At 38.3% G+C, this 25,299-nt stretch overlaps 1 protein-coding gene across 1 annotated transcript in view; it reads right to left on the bottom strand.

Moving 5' to 3' along the window:
* Positions 1-10,055, bottom strand: part of LOC111398519 — a 22,424-nt gene extending 12,369 nt beyond the window's left edge. Inside the window, exon 1 of the mRNA XM_023025457.1 lies at positions 9,774-10,055. Within this exon, the coding sequence (XP_022881225.1) occupies positions 9,774-9,961 (188 nt within the window). The 5' untranslated portion in view covers positions 9,962-10,055. The remainder of the gene's footprint in view (positions 1-9,773) is intronic.
* Positions 10,056-25,299: the final 15,244 nt, after the last annotated feature.

Genomic DNA, 25,299 nt, shown 5'->3' with positions numbered 1-25,299 from the left:
ACCTCTCACAGCACACACAGATAAAATTGATGCTATTTTAGATGAAGAAACTGTGTTCACTAATGATGGAGAGGTTCAGCGCTTCCTTGTTCGTTGGGTTGGTCGACCAGATTCTGATTGTGCATGGATCTCCAGGGAGACACTACAGCATTTGGATCCAGATTTGCTAGAGCTTTATCGGAGTCAGCAGGATCTTCCTTGGCCCAGATCGCCTCCCGTCCATCCGAGGGGAGTTGGTAAGGACACCAGGTTCAGACCGCCACTGACGCATTTCTACAGACGCAGGAAGAAGCTTGCCCAGCCACTCAGCTTATGGTTGGGAGATTGACAGATGCCTATGGTGATATAGCCACTCGACAGGGTCGAGTTTTCTCTCCCACCCCGGGAGAATTGATGAGGACATTCAATTTAATTAATTTTAGCAATTTTAATTATTTTAGTTGGAACTTAGGTTATTTTAATTTTATGGACTTTTGTATTGGGCTTGGCCCTAGGTTTGCATTATTTTCCAGTATTTAAACCTATTTTACATTGTTATTTGGGATGATGAATTTGATGAAATAAAGAGTTGGTTTTGCAGCCGTTTCCCCTCTCTGCCTTCCCTCTCAGCTCCCCCTTCTCCTTCCCCTTTCTCCTTCTTCATTATTTGTAATTTGCACTACATCATATTCCATGGCATTTTGCATCCATCCATCAATCTCATCCTACGGCCTAAGTATGTTCAAAGTTAATATTTTCATGAAAAGACTATGTTATGATGCTTTGCGATGCTATGGTACAATTTATGCTTATTTTCAAAGATATACTATGCCAGTTAGAAATAATTTGAAAGATATATTTTTTTTAGAAGATACGCATTGGGCTAAAATTTATAGGTAGAATGTTATGTAACAGTAGCCATTTTTCCAAGAGAAAAAAAGTGTATAATATGTGAGAATGCAACAAATATGGTTCGTAGAACGACAAGGGCATATAGAGAAGCATTGAACCGTAGAATCGCCATTCAGTCCTATGAGAATTACGTGACTAATCTGCTCCGTCCACTTGACGAACATATACATGATGTCTATGAGAGATGCATGACAGCGGTGAACGCTGGAATGGAGATAACGCATATTGAGGCTATAAATAACCTCATACACTCCCTTCCACTTTAATGGAGAGATATAGGAGTCACGGTTAGGGATGTAATGCTAGAGGAGCACCTAAATATATTTGAATTTGAAGTGTATTGCCAATCACTCTTAGACCTATGGAGGGAAAACTTAAAACCTCAATCGGAGATAGTAATTGAACTTGATGAAGAAGAAGAGCCTGAAGAAGGGAATGATCCTAAGCCCGAGCCACAAGTTGAGATGGACATAGAATCCGGACCTGAGGCGGAAGACTCCTCTGGAGATGAGGCTCCACCAAAGAAGATCAGTAGAACTTATAGGGATTATATTTAAATCCTTGTAACAACTTCCTTTATGTCAAGAAATAAAACTTTATCTTCTTTGTTAGAATTCGAAGTATGAAACTAATAAGAACCATACGTTTTGTCTAAAGGAAAATGGCACACGCAAACCAAACCAACTTGATAAGAGATCTCTTCCAAGCGGTCCAAGACCTTGGCAGGCAAAACCTAAACCATGCGCAACCCCTACCACTAGCTCCTAATGTTCCTCCAACCCATGCTTCAGTGGTCGAGCAATTTAGAAGACACAAGCCCCCTACCTTCAATGGAGCAGCTGATCCACTTGCAACCAAGGAGTGGCTTCGCAAGTTGAAGAGAATATTCCGATTAATAGGGTGCACGGACGCCCAGAAGGTCCAGTGTGCTGAGTTTATGTTCTCCGATGATGCAAGCCACTGGTGGGACTCGATGTCAAGGACGAGGACCCCAGAGCAACAAGCGGAATTGACTTGAGAGCGATTTAAAGAGGAAGTAATGGACAAGTACTTCCCATAGTCTTTGAGGGATTACAAAGAAAGTGAATTTCTCTAACTCAAGCAAAGGACTATGTCCCTGACTGAGTATGAAAGGAAGTTTGACCAACTTTCAAGGTATGCTCCACATCTGGTGAATACGGAGGACAAGAAAGTCAGGAGATTTGAACAAGGGTTGAACCCAGATATAAGCATGATACTTATGTCCCATCGTTTTACCTCATACCATAAAATGCTGGAAAGAGCTCATGCTATCTGGTACCAAAAGACTAGCGCCGAGCAACATAGTCAACTGTTCAATCAACTGGACAATGGCAGTATTAGTAAAAGGAAATGGAATGGCCAGGACAAGGGAAAGGGCAAGTGGCAGAACAAGAAAGCTAATGGCGGAGCCAATGCCAACAAGAGCATTGTGCCAGTTATAGAGCCATGTCCTAAGTGTGGAAAGACGCATTGTGGCGTGTGTTTGCAAGGAAAGAATGTTTGTTTCAGATGTGGCAAGCCAGGGTATATTTTTAAGGATTGCCCCACATTTACCCTGAAAAAAGATGATAACAATGACCAGAACCAGAAAGGGAAAGCACGAGTTTTTACAATGACTCACAAAGATGCAGAGAAAAACTCGAACGTCATAGCAGGTATTTTATTGATAGCCAATACGCCTGCTTATGTATTGTTTGATTCAGAAGCCACACACTCCTTTATATCGACAACTTTTATGGCTAAATCTAGTATTACCTGTGATAAGTCGGAAGGTACATTAGAGGTTAGTATTCCTTCAGGCAACCCTTTGAGTACTGATAGAATAGCTAAATCAGTAAGTATTGAAGTTGAGGGAAAACCAATGGAAGCGAACCTATACATGATAGAAATGAAGGATTTTGATATAATACTAGGCATGGATTGGTTTAGTTGTAATTACGCCACCATCCGATGTAAGGAAAGGGAGGTATCATTTCAGAAACCAGGAGAGGAACCATTTTCGTTCCTTGAAATGAAGACGAAACCCCTTATTCGACTAGTATCGGCTTTACAAGTGGAGAAGATGTTGAGAAAAGAAATATGCTAAGGATATTTAATAAACATCTCAGGAGGGAAACAGGATACGATAAAGGTTAAAGACGTACCAATAGTACGGGAATTCGTAGATGTGTTTCCAGAAGATTTATTTGATTACCAGATAGGCAAGTAGAATTCACCATAGACCTAATTCTAGGAGCGGCACCAGTGTTAAAAGCCCCATACCGAATGGCCCCGAAGGAACTACAAGAGTTAAAGAAGCAGTTGTAAGAACTCCTAGATATGGGCTTTATACGGCCAAGTGTATCTCCATGGGGTGCGCCGGTATTGTTCGTGAAGAAAAATGATGGAAGCATGAGGATGTGCATCGATTATAGGGAGATAAATCGATTAACTATCAAGAATAAGTACCCACTGTCGAGAATCGAGGATCTGTTAGATCAACTAAAATGAGCTAAGGTATTTTCCAAGATTGACTTACGATCGGGATACCATCAATTGAAAGTAAAGTCAAAGAATATACCTAAGACAGCTTTCAGAACTCGTTATGAACAATACGAGTTTACAGTGATGCCATTTAGGGCTAACCAATGCACCTGCAGTGTTCACGGACCTAATAAATCGTGTATTTCATCAGTACATAGTCTTCATTGATGGCATTCTGATATATTCCAAGAGTAAGGAGCAACATGAAGAGCACCTAAGAATAGCATTAGAGGTATTACGCAAAGAAAAGCTGTATGCCAAATTTAGGAAGTGTGAGTTCTGGCTTGAACGAGTTGGATTTTTTGGACATATAGTCACTGCCCAAGGGATTAAGGTAGATTCAGCGAAAGTGGAAGTAGTAACCAACTGGAAAGCACTAACTAATGCTGGCGAGGTACGGAGCTTTCTAGGATTAGTAGGATATTATCGGAGATTCATAGAAGGATTCTCCAAAATAACTGGCTAATGACGCAGCTTACAAGGAAAGGAGTAAAATTCCAATGGATGGATAAATGTGAACAAAGTTTCCAAGAACTTAAACAGAGGTTGATATTAGCACCCGTGTTAACAATACCTGAGGGTACGGAAAGATTTGTTATATACAGTGATGCATCCAAGCAAGGATTGGGATGTGTGCTGATGCAGAATAGAAAAGTGATAGCCTATGCATCAAGACAATTGAAGAAACATGAGCAGAACTACCCGACGCATGATTTAGAACTTGCGGCGGTAGTACACGCCTTGAAGATATGGCGACACAACTTGTATAGAGGGAAGTGCGATATCTACACAGATCACAAGAGTCTCAAATATTTATTCACACGGAAGGAATTGAATATACGACAAAGACGATGGTTGGAATTGGTGAATGATTACGATTGCACTATCCATTACCATCCAGGTAAGGCTAATGTTGTGGTCGACGCCTTAAGTAGAAAATCAATGGGACAGTTGGCGTCACTACCCACTTTTCAAATGGAGTTAGTCAAGGACTTGGAAAAGTTGCAGATCGAAGTAGTTACCATACCAGGACAAGTCACTGCTCATCGAGCAGCTTTGATAATTCGATCTACTCTTAGAGATCGAATTATAGAGACACAAGATAATGACCCATTCTTGTTGAAGATCAAGAATAAAATTGGTACTGATAAGAGAAAGGATTTTAGAATAGCTTAGGATCAGGCACTGATATTTAAGAGGAGAATTTGTGTGCCTAATGATGAAGCCTTGAAAAACGAGATATTGAAAGAGGCTTATTCCACCCCCGTATCCCGGTGGTACGAAAATGTATCGAGACTTGCGAGATACATTTTGGTGAAGAAATATGAAAAGAAGTATAGGGTTGTACGTGGAAGAGTGCATGGTATGTCAACAGGTTAAGACAGAACACCAAAAACCGACTGGATTCTTAAATCCACAAGACGTACCCGAATGAAAATGGAAAAATATCACAATGGACTTTGTGGTTGGATTCCCGAAGTCAGCAAGAGGAAACAACGCTGTATAGGTAATAGTGGATCGATTAACAAAGTCATCTCATTTTCTTCCAGTGAAAATAACATTCAGTTTAGACCAATTGGCACAGTTGTACATTAACGAGGTTGTGAGATTACACGGCGTACTTGTGTCCATTATGTATGACAGAGACCCAAGGTTTACATCCAAATTTTGGAAAAGTCTACAAGGAGCTATGGGAACGAAGCTGAACTTTAGTACAGCATATCACCCTCAGTCCGATGGTCAATCTGAAAGGACCATCCAAACTTTGGAAGACATGCTGGGAGCATGTGTTTTGGATCTAGGGGATAGTTGGGAGTCATACATACCCCTAGTAGAATTCGCATTTAATAACAGCTTCCAAACAACTATCGGGATGGCACTGTACGAAGCTCTCTATGGTAGAAGATGTAGGTCCTCTGTTTATTGGGATAAAGTCGGGGAGAAGAGAGTTTTGGGACCAGAAATAATTGAAAAGACAATTGAGGCAATCGATAAGATCCGTGCAAGGATAAAGGCAGCACAGGATCGACAGAAGAGCTATGCGGATACAAGGAGGAAGGATTTAGAATTCAAAGTTGGAGAAAAAGTGTTTCTGAAAGTGGCACCGATAAAAGGTGTACTTAGGTTTGGCAAGAAAGGAAAGCTACGACCCCGCTATATCGGACCATTCGAGATACTTAATAGGGTCGAAAATGTAGTCTATCGGTTAGCTCTCCCACCTGGGTTATCGGCAGTGCACAACGTGTTCCATGTATCAATGATCAAGAAATACGTGCATGATCCTAATCATGTAGTGAACTATCAGTCCGTGGAAGTACAAAGGGACTTATCCTATAAAGAGGTACCAATTAGGATATTGAATCGAAAGGTGCATAAACTAAGGAACGAAGATATTCAATTGGTCAAAATACAATGGAATAATCATGAAATAGAAGAGGCCACTTGGGAAGGGGAAGAGGAAGTCAAAAAAAGTATCCAACATTATTCGTCCAATCAGAAGGTAAATTTCGAGAACGAAATTTTAATTAAGAAGTGAGGGTTGTAGAACTCCAAATAATTTTAAACACTTTAGTGGCACTAAAACATGAATATTGAATGACTAAAGTATACTTCAGATTTTTAGTCTCATTTGAGACCCATTTACGACATAGAAAACATTCGATTTGAAAAATGATATCTAAAGAAAGTTGTAGCTCTTTGAGTTAGCTTTCCAACGCACTTTGAATTACCTCAATCGGATATCCGGAGAAGAAGTTATGATAAAAATACTAAAGGCTGTACAGTATCAACCGAAGTACGCGGAATATGAAAAATCAAATTCCTATACGATTTTCTAGCACCTTCTTAAGCCTATAACTCCCACATAAATGGCACTCATATTAATGAGTATTAGGCCCTTCACTTGCCCTTAAGTTGTGAGATTTTCACCTATAAATAGGCCCCAATGCATACACATTTTTCACACCAAAACAAAAGCTTCTAAGTATAAAAGAGAGAGTTTTCAAGTCTAGAAAAAAGAGAAAGGAGAGGGAGGAAAATTAGTTTTTCCTAGAAGTTTTGGTGCTATCAAGAAGTGTTTTCCAAGCATCAATTTTCAACGGAATGTTTTTTTTTTAAAACATCAAAGGAGTGCATTTTTCAACAAAGTTCAAAGCATCAATCAAGGTAGGTAGAGGTGCAAAGTGTTAATTCGAGTTAAGTTATAAGTTTCTAGCAAATGAAAATTTATGTTAATGTTTGTATGTCTAATGGTACCTCCGAGTACGGCATGTACTTCCGGTCGAGGTGTCGTGTTAAGTCACGACTCTACGTGTTTGGGATTCTATCGAAAATCCTACCATGAAAAGGTTTCTAAAGTTACAGCTTTGAAATGTATAGCTTGATCACGAATGCACCAATGATATCTATTGAGTTTTTTTAACTCACGAGTTTAACCCCTTCTCTACAGATTGATATAATTCTACCTTGGGCTTGGATGATGGAAAAGATGGACAGTGATGCAACGAGGCCATGGAAAACCCGGTGAACAAGTTATTTAGATTTATTTTTGTTAACGTTTTCAATTTTATTTATTTAAAGTATTTGAATAACGCTGATCGCGAGAACAAGTTGAATTTTCTTCAAATAAATTACGTTCCGTTATTTTTTTAATTCAGTGTTTTATTTAAAGTATTCGAAAGGTTGTTGTTAAAATTATTATTGTAAAAATTAAGCTTCCGCTAAAACATATTCTCATATGACTAAACCACCAGTTAGTTAAGTAAAGTAAGTAGCGTTCCAGTCCAAAAAGAGTCAGGGCGTTACAAAAAGCGAGAGCAATTATTTTATATCGATTTTGTTCAAATGATAATTTTATCTCCAGAGGGAAAAAGAAAGGAAATAAAAGTTAATCTTACTTTAAACTGATCCTCTAAATTCTCCATCTCATTTTTCCCAAATGTTTACTACCAGTACTATAAATGAAGCTTATGGATCTGCAATCACATTTTATTGGACAACATCATTCCTTAATCCTAAAATTTCAATCTTCTTGAACAAAAAATGCAGTTCCATTGCAAATTAAATTCCCAAGACACAGTTCCATGTTGAATGAGACCAATACACGGGATTCCACCATCAGAAACATTTCTCAGCCAAAAAGACACAAAATACAGTAAATTCTAATTCCAAGAGTCCAGGACTAAATAATAGAACTTTTACAAAAACCCACACACGCACATATATCATATAACTATATAAATATATAACATAATTTCAGGCAGTGAAAGATAAATATGATTCAATTAAGAAAAAGAATTGGCCGACTTTGAGAGCAAATCTTCAAGGATTTATTGTTCGTCACTGGACCATTTGACGGATAGGCTGGAGTTATAAAGGAGGGCAACCTGAGAAGGACCCCACAAGGAGTTATCAGGAACCGGCAGTCCATTACTGATGGCACAGATCACATCCTGTTGTTCATGATTCTTGTAAATATCAAAATTGTTTCCATGACCATCAGAAGGATTCACAGTCGCGGCCATCTATGATCTAAATCTTAATCAATTTGCTCTAGAATGTTTTTTGGGATTTTGCATTCCCAAATTTGAGGTTAAGTGAATTGAATAGGTTGCATGTTACTTTGAAAAAGTAGAGTCAGTCTGAAAATAATTTAGCTCACGAGAGATTGAGATCAATAATTAAAATTTATTTTTATAAAGGAGAAAAAATTAGGACTATTGCAATAAAATATTTGTATGAATTCAAGTAGGAGTCGGTTGCTACTTTTAAGAAGTTAACTAAAAAGGCCCCCGATAATAACTCTTTTTGTGTGTAATCATACATTACATTCAGAGAAATAACAAAGAAAATAAAATGTAGGATTTATCCACCACCAGCATCACCCGTCTTTTGTATTTTTTACCCTTATCTCTACCTTCTTAAGGAAAGGAACAAAAAATAAATAAAACCATAGACAAAACATGAAAACTCCTGTAAAAGATTCTCCAACCAAAAAACCCATGAGAGGTAAAATCCATCTAAATGTCAAGTGAAAATCCACAATACATCAAAACCCAACTAATTAACACCCTTGGCACAGTTGGAAGGTTTTAAGGAATCATTGCTCAGATTGAAACAAAACCATGAATTCAAATAACAATAACTGACCCATCTAAAAACACAATAAATATGTCTCAAAGCTAAAGGAGTTAAAAAGGTATATTTTATCATAATCCCTTTAGGATTTTAATAAATGTAGAAAGAATACCTGATAGTTACATTACTTGAGTGGAATTCCAATATTTCTGAACAAAAACTGTGACTCAAAAGTTGGATATTTGCACCATTCATGCATATCTCTGCTAAATTTTTTAATAGTTGTTTGTATTTCCTATTTTAATGAATTACAGGTAGCATCTATTGGCTATCAGGTCCTCTGCTGTGAAAGGTGCCGTTGGAATCATTTATTTGGTCCACATGGATGTGAGTTTTGTTATGCTTACGCTGAATTTTTGAAAAGTTGCTGCTGCTGCAGCTCTCCTCTCCCCTACAAGCAAGCACAAATGGCTTACTTGATTCTATCAAGTCGGTTATAATTTGCTTAAATTGACAGTGGAATCAAACCTGGGATTTGATGCCAACTGTTGTGAAAAGTATATCATTCAAGTAGAAAACCAGACTATGGCTATTGGCATCAGTGCGACTCTTCTTGCAATGTAAAGTTTGCAAACTATGTACATGCATACATATTCATAGAAATGTGTAAAACCTCCCGTGTATGTGTATATATGTTCAAAATAGATATGTAAAATTTCAATCAGATTTCTTGAAGGAATATAAAGGTGAGGTCAAAACACAACTTTAAAGGACAGACTTGTAGAATCAATATGCTTCAAGCCAATGAATGCTATTAATTTTCCTGTAGCTCAACCATAATCTGTTTTAAAGTGCCGCTGCATAATTTAGGAACTTGATGTTCATAGGCAATGTAGCCCAAGGTTTGAGATCATCCTAATCATAATTTGACTAAATGTATTTAATTGTTAGTTAGCTAAAATCATGTTTCCTTGTAACGGCATCATTCTGGGAAAGAAATCTAATAAATGATACATATGGAACTAATATAATTTTATAACCATTAATTGTCATAAATAATCGATTCACTAGATATTCAACTAAGAACTATTGTCAAAGACTCAAAATTGATTAGTGACCAATATGAGTTAAAGACAAAAAATAAGAAAATTCAACATATTTCCAAAAACATATACAGTACATATATAATTCTTTTAAAAAAATGCAGCAAATAAAAGCACACACAACAATTGCACGCACAAAGAATTGGGATGTGGGCTGACTTGGACAGCAAATCTTCAAGTATAGACTGTTCATCTGTGGACCAATCGAGGGAGGCACTGGAGTTGGGATGGAAGGTCGCCTCGGCGTTTTCCGGCAGCGCACCGTCAATGCTGGTGGCGCCATTCGCAGTGCCATTGCTGTTGTTATCTTTGATGAATCTTCCCGAAAGGTTCGCACTCGCCGTCATCGAAAATATGTACAATTCTCAGTCGAATGGAAAATTTCAAGGAAACGTGTTGAATTATAAATCCTTCCAGTGTTTACCAGTGTTTAGGGAGTTAATTGTTTTGATGCTGGCTGAACTTTAGTCCATGTTAACTTCGAATTTTGGTTATTGAAATTAGTTTCATATTTTCGATTGCTCACTAAATTTAGATTCATGTCTTAAATTACTCGTTAAAATTTAAAATATCGAGTATTGGACACTAAATTTTGAAATATGTTGTGCGTTACTCGCTAACATAACTGTTGAATTTTGAAAATATCAAGTTTATTGTGAGAAATATATAATATTTTTTAAAGTTTAATGAGTAATGTATAACATTTTTCAAAATTCAGTTGTCAAAACATGACATTTTAAACTTTAATGAGCAATCGAAAACATGGATTTAAGTTCAGCGATCAAAATTCGACATTTTAAATTTCAGTGATCAATCAAAAATATGAACCTAAGTTCAATGACCATTAAAATAATTAACTCGTGTTTATGCTCAGAGTCAAAGAGCAATATTTTGGAGAAAATAAGATTTATATTTTTAATAAATTAAATATATTAAACATTTATTCAAGAAATTTGCTATTTGTACAATCTCTCGCAACAGTGGTCCCATGCCCTGTAGAAGAATCGCGACCCCGCCTATTGTGAGAGATACAACGCCTAGTTACATATAGCAAAATTCTTTTGTGTAAACTCGTATAAGTGTTAATCTATTATAAATTTACAATCCGACTTCCCATTCCTGTTTATAGAAATTTTCATGGCAAATGAATTCAATTAAAAATTAAATGAATAAAAATTTAGTCCTTGATTTATATAAAAATTAATTTTTTAATAGATTTTTATAAAAGTTGATAGAATGTATGATTAAAAAATTGTTAGTTCCATTAAATGTATAGTTAAAATTAATTGTTGATTTTAACTTAAATTTTAATTCAACTTTTTGGTTGAAAATAGAGAAAGTGACATTTTAAGTAAATTACATAAAAATCGAGTTAAATGTTTCATTAATCAGTGAACGTCTGAACGTTGCAATATGTGACAACTTATTCACTGAACTTTATCAATTCTCTCATTGGCCACTGAACATCACTCCGTCTAACTCCATCACTCACTCAATAAAAATCGTTAATTGACGCACTGACGTGGCTGACGGAAAAACCAGCAAGTTAAATCTTTCCAAGTGGTAAGTGTTTGCCAAATCAACTTCCACATTAGCAAAGGCGCATCCAAACAAGGCTTTAGCAATTAGGGTCCGTTTGATTGTAATTATGAAATTAAGGTGGAAAGAAAATGAATTAAAGGGAATTGAATTACGTAGAATTTGTTTTAGTGAGAATTGTCAATTAATAGTGTTTGATTGGTATAATTTTTCACTTAAAAAATGTTAAAATAAAAGTGTCTTTTGGTGTTCATTTGGCTTTATTTTTTATAGAAATTGTCAATTTAAGGAATATACACTTCTACAATTGTTTCTAGAATTTGTTTCCCAAAAAAAAAATTTTTAAATTCCAAAAATCATTTACATTTTAGTGTTCGTTTGACTTTGTTTTACATGAAAATCGTCAATTTAAGGGACATCCTCTTTTACAATTGTTCTTAGAATTTGTTCCCATTGCCAAAAATTATTTTTTAAAAAAGTTGAAAAACGTAAAACCACCTACCCCGTGGGAAAATGAATTCCCCAAAAACCAAGAATTGGTGCTTGTGCGAGACAAAGGTGAAAAATGAATTAGTGGGAAAATTTTGGCTATCAAACAAGCCAAAAATGAGAAATAGAATTTGTTTTCCATTTTTCATGGAAAAAATTGGGCTATCAAACATAGCAACACAACCAAGAATTGTAAAACCCGAACCTTTCAGTGTTAAAAATCAATTTCCCCAAATTGAACCCATGAGCGTGAATGTTATGTGCGCAGAAAATAGCCGGGTCGAGTAGTGGGCCTTTGGGCTGCTTATTAAGCTCAATCCATGCATTTAAGTCCAATCCCTTTTTAAATCCTGTTTTACCAAGTCAATGTTGTTGAGTCTATCCCTTAAGTTTGGTGTTTGTTGGTTCCAAATTGTATTTACATGGGCCACGTTCCAGTTGGTTACTCCAAATGACTTCCACTGTATTTACATGGGCCATGTTTATTCAATTTCTTCAATCATGGGTCAGTTAGTAGTCAATTGTTATTGAGTCCGTGTACGTTGATTCGGTTAGCATACGGAGTCTTTAAATATTGCTGCTGTTTATGAATGAATTACAAGAATTTATCTAGAAAAGTTGAAGTGTTACATTGAAGGCCAGGCCCCTCGAAGTGCCTATATATTTTTTACTAACAGAGCCATAACAGTGGTATCAGAGCCGCGTTCCTGTGCCATGGCTGAGGGTACACGCCAAGCTCACCTGTCTGATGCTGTTTCCATGCTTAAGGAAGAAATTGTTCACCTGCGTGAGGAACAAAATAAACAAAAACTAATGCTGGAAGTCATGTTGCAGCAACTCAGCAATTTGGCAACCAGTTATCAGCAATTAGCAGTTCACAAAAATAGCCACAATGAAGGAAATGGACGAGAAGGTTCATCCAATACTCAAGGTCAGCTTATTCCTAACCTGTTGTTTGAGGGAAATTGGGGGATACAAGCTAGAATTCTTAGGCTTGATTTTCCCAAAATTGATGGCTTAGAACCTATGGATTGGATCCTTAAAGCAAAACAATTTTTTGGGTATTTTAACACTCCTGATGAACAAAAATTAGATATTGCCTTCTTCCATATGGAAGGGAAGGCTTTTTCTTGGTTTAGCTGGTTGAAGGATTCAAGCCCTATTGGTGGATGGGATGAATTTGTTTCAGCCCTTAAAGGGAGGTTTGGGCCCTCGGCATATGAAGACCCGATTGGGGCTTTTACTAATTTAAGGCAAACATCTACTGTGGAAGAATATCAAACTGAATTTGAAGTGTTATCTAAGAAGATAAAGGGACTCACAGAAGAATTCAGGATCTCAATGTTCATTAATGGCTTAAAGGATGAATTAAAAATTATGGTTTCCATGTTCAAGCCTAACACAATTTCAGCTGCCTTTGGTTTAGCAAAATTGTAGGAAGAAGAAGTGACAAGGAGGTATACAGGTGTCTCGGGTAAGTCCTACCAATTAACACTACCAAACACCCCATCCATTACCAAGGCACTTGCTCCCATTCCCCTACCAAGACTACCACTCCCACAAGCCAAAACAAAAAATAAGACCTACCCAAATACCTTCAACCCAAATGGCAAACAAAACCTTCCCATTAAAAGAATAACCCTAGCTCAAATGCAAGAAAGAAGGGAAAAAGGGCTATGCTACTATTGTGATGAAAAGTTTCACATTGGTCACAGATGTAATAAGCCTAAAATTTTTCTGTTGGAAGGCATAGAGAAGGAAAAGAATGTTGAACTTAGAGAGGAAGAAGGAAACTTAGCAATCATTCACCCTGAAACAAAATTGGAAGAAGAACAAGGGAATTGTTGGGTAGATCGCAACGAGCTCAAATGGCGTTTCCCTGATCTTGAGGGCAAGGTCTTTTGATGGAGAGGGATATGTTATGTGCGTCGAAAATAGCCGGGTCAAGTAGTGGGCCTTTGGGCCGCTTATTAAGCTCAGTTCATGCATTTAAGTCCAGTCTGTTTTTAAGTCCTGTTTTACCAAGTCAATGTTGTTGAGTCTATTCCTTAAGTTTGGTTTTTGTTGGTTCCAGATTGTATTTACATGGGCCACGTTCCAGTTGGTTACGCCAAATGGCTTCCCCTGTATTTACATGGATCACGTTTATTCAATTTCTTCAATCATGGGTCAGTTAGTAGTCAATTGTTATTGAGTCCGTGTACGTTGATTCGGTTAGCATATGGAGTCTTTAAATATTGCTGCTGTTTATGAATGAATTACAAGAATTTATCCAAAAAAGTTGAAGTGTTACATTGGAGGCCAGGCCCCTTGAAGTGGCTACATATTTTTTACCAACAGAGCTGTAACAGTGAATCCATTTTCCCCAAATCGAACGCTTAATCGTGAAATTCATTTCCGCCAAATCTAAACGCTTAAGTGTGAAATCCATTTCCCCCAAATGTTTAATTTGAACTTCGACGAAATCGTTGACGAATTGCAGGACGCGAAAGAGGCGGAGTTTGGCAAATTGAGATCGGCAAGGGCACAAGCAGGTCACAGGCGAAATTTGCGAAAGACACACATTCATAATAAACAATGTGACATCAGTTTGGTGTTTTGGTTTTTGAGTATTGTTGTCGGAAATTATCGACAACATTTGGTGAAAGATGCATAGCAGATAAGCATTTTTGTTTTCGAGTAATGTTGCAGGAAATTAGCAGGTAGCATTCAAGTGAAAGATGCACAACGGTTCGATGTTTTTGTTTTAAGGTAATGTTGCTTTTGTATGAATGTGTGTGGATGCAAACTGGGCGTACATGGATGGATGCTTAATGATATCAATGAATGGTTGGAATTTTTGTAGCTTTATTATTTGTGTTTAAGCTTTGATCATCATTTTTCCTTTGAAACATAAATTATATTCTGTTGGGTACAAAAAAAAAAAAGAAAAATTAGAGATGACTGATCTTGAAGTTAGGTTTCTTGGTCATGATTTTACTAATTATTGATGTGGTGTTTACAATTTATTTATTTAAATGCGGTGTCTGACATTGATTCAAACGAATAAGGGCTTGAGAGGCAAATCGATTTGGGATCGTAAATTCACAGTTTACACAAAATGGGGTTTCATTTTTTGAAGTCACGTTAGTTTGGTAAAGCCATGTTTTAAGTGATGTATAGAGTTGACATGAAAGTTGATATTTCGCGCGGGTAGTCGCTAACAATTAAAAAGGGATCAGACGATTGTGTAAGGGACAAACCTCTTGAGATAAAGTTCCAAAAATGGGTGTTTTATTGGCGATGACTTTACAATTGGAACTTAAACAAAATGCTTTCAAGGGGCGCAAGCATACAAATACTGAAAAGAAATATTTTAAGTTTAAACTAAGGAATTGAAATTACATATTCTCTGTTTGAGAGTGTTTGATTCGGGTTTTTCTTGCTCTGTCTTTTCTTCCTTTTATATTCCTTTGATGCTCTCTTTGTGATCAACCGCTTAGAAACCGCTTAATTGCTTTATAACTGCCCACTTTCTTCATGGTGGCCAACTTATCGTGGAACTGCCGTCTCTAACTGCTGTCATTACTTTTTGTCGTCCAACCGTCCTCAACTGAACATTCTTGAATCGTGGAACGTGATAAGATTACCCAATAACTGCTTCGATAATTGCACTTTTGGATAACCATAACATCTCATGTTTGCTAAGATCCTGGGCGATTCGAAAGTTTGGGCGAGAACAGGGTCATAACTCTGGGTGACTACAAAGCACTTCATTCGCTCAGATCCTGGGCGTCTTATAAGTTTGGGCGATGATGTTATCGCGTTCGTGGGCTTCCACTGCATTCATTAATAACCCTATTTGGGCCTTCATCCAGAATTGTCCAGTTGGGCTTCTTTTTTTGGCTATTCGAATTGGGCTGCACTTTTAACATGTCAACAATTACCCCCCAATATAGCAGAATTAATACCAATTATTAATTTTTTGCCATATTCAGTTTGTGTTTCCCAGCAACATTTGAAATTCCCAAGAATTTCAATCATTATTTTCTTTCATAGCCTGAAAAGGTGCGACGTTGCAAACCCTTATAACCCTCAAATACACGTCATCTTATCGCACTACTAAATCACGCATCATTGTTCAGCGCTTCTCTCTCGCAATATTACTGTTCATCTTCTTGCTTCTCTGCTACGTTTCTCAAGCAAACCTCAACAAAACTTTATTTTGTTCTTAATAGCTGTTTCACAATCCCAATCTGGCCATTCTTTCAGTTTTGAAGACTTCCAAAAGATCCTCACTCGGCCATATATAACTCCGAACTTCCTCACACTAGCCAATGTCGAACTCAATGAGTTCTATCTAGGTCCTTCATTCAACAATGCCGAGGCCGTCGAACAAGTGGCGGTGGGCCAGCTATTCCCTTGTACTCAAAGCCCTCCGTTTCTAAACTCTTTGCCGCTGAGGCCGCTTCGTGAAAGAGGTATTCGTACTTGGCCTAAATCTAATGTTGTTTTTCGTAGGTGGCATGCTCGCCTTGTGGGCCATGGTCCTAACAAGGCAATTTTTGATAGTGCTAGGATTTCTGATTTGTTAGAAATCTCTTTTCAACCCCCTATTTTTGATTCAGTGCTTTTCCCTATTACATTAAGTTTTTGGTCCTCTGAGTATAATACTTTTGTTTTCCCTCTTAGTCCCATGTCCATTACGTTAAGGGATGTTGGGGCCTTAGTAAATTTTTCACCTTTGGGCGATACCATTTTCTCTGGTATTTTGATTTCTAGTGTCGCCCCAAAATTTGACAGAAAACTCAACGAGTCCTATTCAAGTCTGCAAAGCTGTTATAATCACTCGAGTGCTGAGCCTTCTCATGTTGAGCGTGTGGCCTTTATTCAGATTTGACTTTGTAAATATGTTTTGTGTGTGCCAAGTATGAAGCCTTCTATGAGCTATTTACCTATAGCACACGAATTGGCGCGTGGCAGGCCCCTGAATTTGTGTTCTTTCTTTTTGGCTGCCCTCTATAGAGGCATGGCTTCTCTCCAATTCCAACTGAAGAATGGTGCATCTCCCGCTGGCAGTGGGCCTCTTTGGTTCACTCAAATGTGGTTGAGAGCCTATTTTCCATCACTTGGTGCTCTATCCATTTCCTTTCCTTCTGCTAGCTGCTATGGGCTAGCTATTGGCCCATTGAGCCCTGTAAATATGTCCAGAAGGGACATTTTTTGATTCTTTTATACTTTGAATTCAAATCCTTCTTTCTTTCCTTTTCCTCCCTTTTTAATTCCAGATTATGTGCAACCCCCATACACTCTGGACAGCGCGAGCACCTCTCTACTCGTTTGGGTTCAGTTTTTGATCGGGAGGAAGTTGTTCTATGATATTTTGACTGGAACCAATGCTAAAGCTGGGGTTAAAATATATGCTCCCCAATTTTTTGCTCGTCAACTTGGTTTTGGCCAAACTTGGTCCCCTTGTTATTCTAGAAATTTGATAGATCGCTTCCACACCATTAATAAGGCAGAGCCAGAAGCTATAGATGCTCGCAATCTTCTTTTGACGAGTAATTTTTTATTAACCCCCCTTCAATCCTTGCCATGCCATCCATCCCCTTTTTGAACAACTCTGGCCATCAGTGCATCGCAGATTGTTTGCAACTGATGCCAATCGCGCTTTCCATTCATTGGATCAGCCAGACATTTCTTCCACTTCTCTTATTTTGGTCACCCCTGTGTCCATTAGGAGTCCTTCCTCTTCTGCTTATGCTAAACAGTCAGTTCGCCAATCTACTTCTCTTCCTACCAAGCCCACTGCAGCTAAGAGTGCTCCAAGCCGCAAACGGCCAGCCTCAGCATCTCCCATTTTGGAGGATGATGATGATGATGACACTCCTCTCATTGTCAGGAGAAAGGTAATTAAATTAGTTTATTCACAAGCATACATTTCTATACTTAAAACTTTTCTACGTGCTGATGGTTCATTCGTATTTCTCAGAAAAGCTTAGCCTCTCCTTCGAAGGCTTTGGTGTTGGTACCTCCTGCTCCATCATCCTCTGCTGAGGCTACTTCATCCAAACCAGCTGATAAAGGGACTACGTTTAAAGAGAAACCTTCGATCCCGGAATCCTCATCACAACCAATGGATGAGCCACCTTCTTCTCAGGGTGTCAGCCCCCAAAATGTCGAACCAGAAGGTAATACATTTTTGATGTCTCACCTTTGCTTGTGCTATTGGTTTTTAATTCGTTGCTTTTTGAGTTCTGCAGATGCTCCCGTGGTTTTGCCCGTTGTGATAAAGTCTTCTCGTTTAGACAAGGGGAAGTCCTCACAAGTAGTGGAGCCACAGGTGGTAGATTTGGCTGGGGATATGCTACCTCCCAAGATTGCTGATGAGGTAATCTTTGCTTCACTTTTACTTCCACTTTGTTCATTGTAGTGAAAACCTTCAATGTTGGCAACTTTCTTTGCAGGATACTGATAAGATCGTGCGTTCCATCCAGGACTTGTTCACTTCCTGGGGGCAAGTCAAGACGTCTCGCCCTGCTTCAACCAGTCGTCCTTCTGCTTCTTCAGAGGAAGATATGAAATTTCCTCAAGCAGTCGATATTTGAGTATGTGTCCTTTATGGATATGGACATCGGTCAGGCTAGTGCTGCCAAACATAAGGATAAGCTTCAGCATTTAAGTGCGAAGTTGGAGCAAGCACTGACACTTCTGTCGCTCAATCTTTCTGCTGATTTTAAAGCGACGTTGAAAGTTGTCCATTCCGAGATTCTCTCCTTGCTGGCCAAAAATTTTGAACTGAAGGCCAAAAGTATTCAATATCTTCGCGCTGTATCTGAAAGAGAGTCTTTGCCTCTAGAGATCAACAAAGCTGAGGACGAATTGAAAGAAATCTCTTCTGAAGTCATGATTGAAGACTCTTTGATGATCAGTTTGGCTGCACAGATGAAGGAGCTTCAAGCAAGGATAGATGACTGCAAGGCGAGAATGGCTGCCAAAAAATGCAATGCCTCCCAAGGAATTGAGCGAACCAAGTCTTTGGTCGAGCAGTATAAGAAGCTGGAAGTTGATGACGATTTTGTGGCTGAATTGAATGTCACTTCTTCTCAGCAGAGTGAGAATTGGGGGAGACTTAAAGAAAGAATTCGTTCAGTTTGGGGCGAATTGTAATTAAGACATCTAATGCCTTAACTTTTCTTTTTGTACCTTCGTATTAATGTCCATTGGTAATTCTGAACATACCAGCAGCCATTATCATTAATGAACGATTAATTTGTCTTCTTGTGTATTTATTGACGTTTTCTTTAATCGTCAACCCCCCAAACATTTAACAGCTTTATGCTAAGATTCACGCATATTTTCTCTTGGTATTTCTGTTTCTTTTCCCAAGATTTCGGGCCATTTCATTCTAATTTCTAGGCACGAATGTGGCTGTTCATATTCTGTCCCTTCACCTTCACACCTCTATGCACTTATATTCCACACTTATCATTTCCACTTCCATTCTCTTCTTCAAAACCAATTTGCTGCCATTGTTTGGCATTTTGACAATCGATCCAAAACCTTCGTCTTCCATGGAAATGGATCATTTGATCCACCCATTTTGCCATCTTTCTTGATGTCACCTTTGGTATGGGAGATATAGGAAATATTCTTTAGCCAACAAAGTCCTTCCCATCGTCTCCATGTTCCTTACAAGGAGATCGATGATGGAAGACAATTTTGAGGATGGCTGCAAGCCACCTTGCTTGCTGAGAGTGCTTCTCAGCCTCCTTGCCGGTTATTGCAGCGATGCATTTAGGAAGGCGATGTGAGGGTGCTTCTTCTTCCTTTCTGCTTGCTGAGAGTGCTTCTCGACCTCTCTGCTTGCCTTTGCAGCAGTGCGATCAGGATGGCAATCAAGGCTAGTACACCCTCTTACTCGACGATCGACTGGGAGATTATTTTGTTCTTAATTGTAGTTTATAAAGCATTTAACATTTTGTATTTTACAACTTTGTAATGAACATTTGATAATAAAGGAATTTATTTGAACGTATTTTGCTGTGGCCCTTTTTACTCTACGATCGTTCAATGCGATTTGATTACGCTTTTATTTGTTCACTTTTCTATAAGGAAGGAACATATTTTTTAAATATTTGCCATTAATGAACCTCATGTGCTTGGTGCCGTCTAAATCTTCCAAATGATAGGCTCCGTTAGGCAACACATTATTTACTTTATATGGTCCTTCCCAATTGGGCGACCACTTGCCATACTTTGGATCTTTGCTATCCAAAGGGAGTATTATTTTTCAAACCAATTCGCCCAAGCTGAATGACTTGACTATAACCTTTTTATTATAAAATTTAGCCATTCTTCGTTTTTGAACTTGCAATCTATCTAGGACGTCCAACTTTAATTCGTCCAACTTCAATAAATTTTGAACCAGTGATTTGGTATACTCATCACCACTTAACTTATGTTGCAAACATACTCTGATTGATTGCACGTTGATTTCCATAGGCAAAACGGCCTCTTGTCCATAAGTAAGTTGGAAATGAGTAATTTTTGTACTTGACCAAGGTGACGTCCTATAAGCCCATAAGGCCTTGTTTAGATATTCATGCCAATTTCTGGCATTTTTATCTATCATTTTCCTTATGATATTTTTTAGAATTTTATTAGAAGATTCTGCTTGTCCGTTGCATTGAGCGTAATATGGTGTGAAGTTCACTAATTTAACTCCAAACTCGCCTAAGAATTTATTCACTTGATCCCCATTTAAAGATGTTCCGTGATCTACCATCAAAGTTTGTGGAATTTCAAATCTATAAATGATGTGGTCACGGATAAATTCTATGATGTTCTTTTGGGTGATCTCCTTTAAAGGTATCGCTTCTACCCACTTAGTGAAATAATCAGTTGTAACTATAACAAAGGTATGTTGCTTGGATGATGGGAGATAAATCTTCCCTATTAGGTCATCGCCCAACCCTTAAACGGCCAAGGTTTGATAATAGGTGACATCTCTCGTGCTGGCGCTTTTTGTATTGGACCATACTTTTGGCATGCTAGACAACCCTTTGCATACTGAACGCATGATTCTCCCATCTTTAGCCAAAAATATCCACTCCTAATAATTAACCATCTCATCCTTTGGCCAACTTGATGAGCTCCATATATTCCTTCGTGCACTTCAATCATGATCATCCTGGCTTCTTGCAAACTTACACATTTTAGCAATATACCATCAACGCGTTTCTTAAACAACTCTTCATCTATTAGTGCATAGTTTAGCAAATGCAACTTCATTTTTTTGCTATCTCTTTTATTAGGTTCTTTAAGGAACTCTTTAATCTCTGCCCTCCAATCTATTGCATCTCCATTTTGTATGCAATGAATTTCAATCGTTCTCGCCCTTCTTTGGATCACGAGCAATATTGTTCCATACTCACAAGTGGATTTCCAATTTAAAACCTTTGAGTACCTTGAGGCCATCTGGGCCAATTCGTTTGCTACGTCATTATATATCCTATTAACACATTGAAGTTCTATTTGGTCGAATTTTTCCAACAACTCTTGGGCGATTTCATATTGACTTATAATGAAATCACTTTGGCATTTAAAATCACCAATCAATTGGTGAATTACTAATTGAGAATCGCCTCTAACGATCACATTCTTTATCCTCATATCTATTATTAATTCTAGGCCCACGATTAAGGCTTCATATTCGGCCTGATTGTTGGTGCACATTCTGTCCAAAGTGAATGCGAACTTGTAACAAATCACTAAAGGATTTATCAATGCTACCCCTACTCCTACACCTTTAGAGGTTTTCGATCCATCGAAGTATAAAACCCAAAGTTTTAATTCGAATGAATTGATCCCCAACTCAATTTCTTCAGGCATATCAAGGCATGGATGATCGGCCAGAAAGTTAGCCAAAGCCTGATTTTTTACTGCCTTTTGGGGTATGTATTGTACTTCGAATTCTAATAAAGCTAATGTTCAAAGGCCTACTCTTTGGTGCAAAATAGGGCGAGAGAACATATACTTAACCAAATTTACTTTAGAAATTAAATAAACGGTTACGGGCCATAAATAAGCCCTTAATTTTGTACATGTGAAATACAATGCAAGACATAATTTTTCAATGGCAGAATAACTGCATTCACATTTTGTTAACCGTATACTCAAGTAGTAAATCGCCCGTTCTTCACCAAATTGGTCTTCCTGCGCGACCATTCCAGCTATTGATTCTTCTTCAGCCGATATATACACTTTCATTGTCCGTCCTTGGATTGGTGACACCAACACTGGTGGACTTGATAAATATGTCTTTAGGCTTTCAAAAGCCTTTTGATGCTCTTCTTTCCAGACGAATTCATCTTGATTTTTCAACTTTAAAAGTGGTGAAAAAACTTTAGTTCGCCCTGCACAGTTAGAAACAAAGCGTCTTAAAAAGTTTACTTGGCCTAGAAATCTTTGCAATTCTTTTTTGTTGCTAGGTGGTTTGACTTCTAAAATGGCCTTCGCTTTATTTTTATCAAGTTAATCCCTCTTTTATGTACTAAGAAACCAAGAAAATTCCCTACATTAACACCAAATGCACATTTCAAGGGATTCAACTTTAGTTTATATTGCTTCATTCGCTCAAATGAACATCTTAATTGTTCAAAATGGTCTTCTTCTTTAAGGGACTTGACCACTATATCATCTACATACACTTCAACAAACTTGCCTATCATAATATGAAAAATCAAATTCATTGCCCTTTGATAAGTTGCTCCTGTATTTTTCAGGTCGAAAGGCATAACTACCCATTCAAAACATCCTAGAGACCCAGGGCATCTAAAGGCAGTTTTGTGTATATCTTCCTCAGTTATGTAAATTTGATTGTATCCTGAATATCCATCCATGAAGGAATACATTACATGTCCGGCAGTCGAGTCTACTAAAGAATCTACCGTGGGCATTGGATATTCATCTTTAGGTGTGGCTATGTTTAGATTCCTAAAATCTATGCACACCCTTAGTTTACCATTCTTTTTTAATACCGGGACGATATTGGACAACCATTCAACATATCTGGCCGCTCTAATAAAGCCTGTTTTTAATAATCGCTCTATCTCTTCCTTAATTTCAGGGAGTACATTAGGAGCGAAACGCCTAGGAGGTTGCCTATGAGGTTTAAAACTAGGCTTGGTTGGTAATCTATATTCCACCAAATCTCTATCTAAACCAGGCATATGTTCATATTCCCAAGCAAAACAATCTTTGTACTCCTTTAATAAAGCGATTAATTTATCACTAACCTCTTGATTAAGCATTTGGCTGATGAACGTTGGACGATCTTCTCCTTCATTGCCAATATTCACTTTAATCAGGGGATCTTGTGCTTGCACGTATCCAAGCTTGGCGATCATTATCACTTCATCGTCCAGTTCCCTTGTAGTCACTTCTTCTTCTAAACAATCCACCTTGTTGACTTCTCGGCCAATACTTTGTTCCAACTCTTTGTCTCTCAATGCTTTCAAGGCTGATGCTTCTTTCGTCTTGTCCTTGTATTCTTTATTGAAATCCATTAATTTGGCTTTGAAGGCCTGAATATCGGCTATTTGTCTTTGTTGCTTACAACTCATTTAAAACTCTTTGATTATTCTTTTGCCAATCACTGGCTCCTCCAGGGCTACTATGTTTGGCCTCATCTGACTGAACATTTCAGTGAGTGCATCCACCGAAAATGGCTCTTCACTCTGCGCGACGATCTGAGTTTCTTCTCCATCCTGAACTACTCTGACAGGTCTATAATTTCCTTCGTACATGAACCTTTCCACTGAATTTGCTTCTGCAACAAAAGGCCTATGATCGGCCTGCACCACCTCTGCTTCGCCCCACTGATGGAGCGATGAAGGTATACAGCGACTCCCGTGTATCCAATCTCTTCCCAATAACACATTGTAACTAGTGGGACCATCTATTACAAAGAAGGCTGTGGTCCTAGTAGTTGTTCCTATAGTTATGTCTAATGGTATAACCCCTTTAGCTGAAGTTGCTCCTCCATTGAAACTTGTCAAGATGACTTCCGTTGGGATCATATCACCTTCTGTCTTTGCGAATTTCCTCATCATCCTAAATGGAATGGTGTTTATAGCTGCTCCGTTATCGACAAGCACTTTTGCCACAGGTATACCGTTAACTAGAGCTTTAACGTACAATGGCCTCAAGTGTTTGGTCAATTTCATGGCTGGCTGCTTAAAAATAACCTTTTCAATAGCATCTATTTCCCCTTCCTGCTTGTCCTCTGTCGAATTATCCTTTTGTGATAAGTCAACGTGCAGCATATCGCGCTGAGCCTCTATCTCCTGAATTTCCCTTTTACTATTTTCTAATGCTTCTTCTTCAGTTACCCAACCTGTGGGAGGAGGCATTATTCTTGGAGATGATCCATACTTTTCAGAGCGAGGCACTCTCTTTTTCCTTTTGGGCGTCCCGTACAGCACGTAAAAATCGAAAGAACGTCCAGATAGTTCTCCCAATAAGTCTACTTCACGAACTCCTTCTCGATATAATTGTTTCAACAGAGTATTGTACGATACTCCTCTTCTTCTTCTTTCTGCCTCTAGATCGATTTCCTCTTCGATATCTGTCATACCATCATCTTCTTCACCATTGTAGGCCTTTCTAGAAGTTTAGCCTTCTTCATATTCCAGCATGCATGCTTCTTCTTTGTTATCCTCCCTTTCTTCTTCTCCCTTCTCTTTATTCTTGAACTCATTGGCTAGTAAATAGTTATTAGCCACGATAGGAGGTAACGTACCAAACTGAATAGTAAGGGGTTGATTTGGATCTTCTCCATCCCTTTTGTCTCGCTCAAACTTCGACCTCCCAGAAGAAGTCTTTGGCAATTCTTCCATAGGTTTGCCTGTTCTAGTCTCTTCACTGTCTTTGAGAACATTTTGATTGGCTGCCTCAAGTAGTCTAGGTGCCTTTGGACGTAGCATTCCCTGTTGTTGCCTCATCATTCGCCCATAATTCCGTTGAAAACGCCTTTGTTAGGTTCTAGTCATCTCGTTGAAAGGTATCGCCCTTCCAGCCTTATACTGGAACAAATGCCATACATTTGGTTGGCGAGATTGCGGTTTGAATGTTCTTCCATTATTTACTGGCCTGAACTGCCTCTCAAAAGGCGGTCCCTTATAGAACGATGTACCCTGCCCTCTACCAGGCTGAGTGTTTGAGAAAAAACTAGGGCGATGTTGATGCTGCCATATCCCTGGTTTCTCTGCATTTGCACTCACTTCTTTTTTGCACCTTGCACATAGGATGTCTTTGTCCTTTTTGGGCTCCTTCCCTTTGATACGTTCAAAGACACTAGGATGTGGTCCAGCTTCTTCTTTTCCATCATCTCTAACCAACTTGAATTTTGGCAACTTGTTTCTAAAACCAGACGTTACCATGTTCACTCCAAGTGGCTGTGGAAAAGGATTTTCATCCACTGCCATCTTCCTCTTATTCTCGAACATAATTCGTCCTTTTTCAATGGCATCCTGTAACACATGGCGAAAAACCAAACAATTATTAGTCAAATGTGACCATGCATTATGCCACTTACAATATTTGTTACCCTTAATTTGTTCAGGGCTTGGCAATTTATGCTTATCGCTCAACTTTATCTGCTTATCTTTATATA

The sequence above is a fragment of the Olea europaea genome, chromosome 8, assembly GCF_002742605.1.
Source record: "Olea europaea var. sylvestris chromosome 8, O_europaea_v1, whole genome shotgun sequence".
NCBI lineage: Eukaryota > Viridiplantae > Streptophyta > Magnoliopsida > Lamiales > Oleaceae > Olea > Olea europaea.
This window is presented reverse-complemented; position numbering and strand designations above follow the sequence as displayed.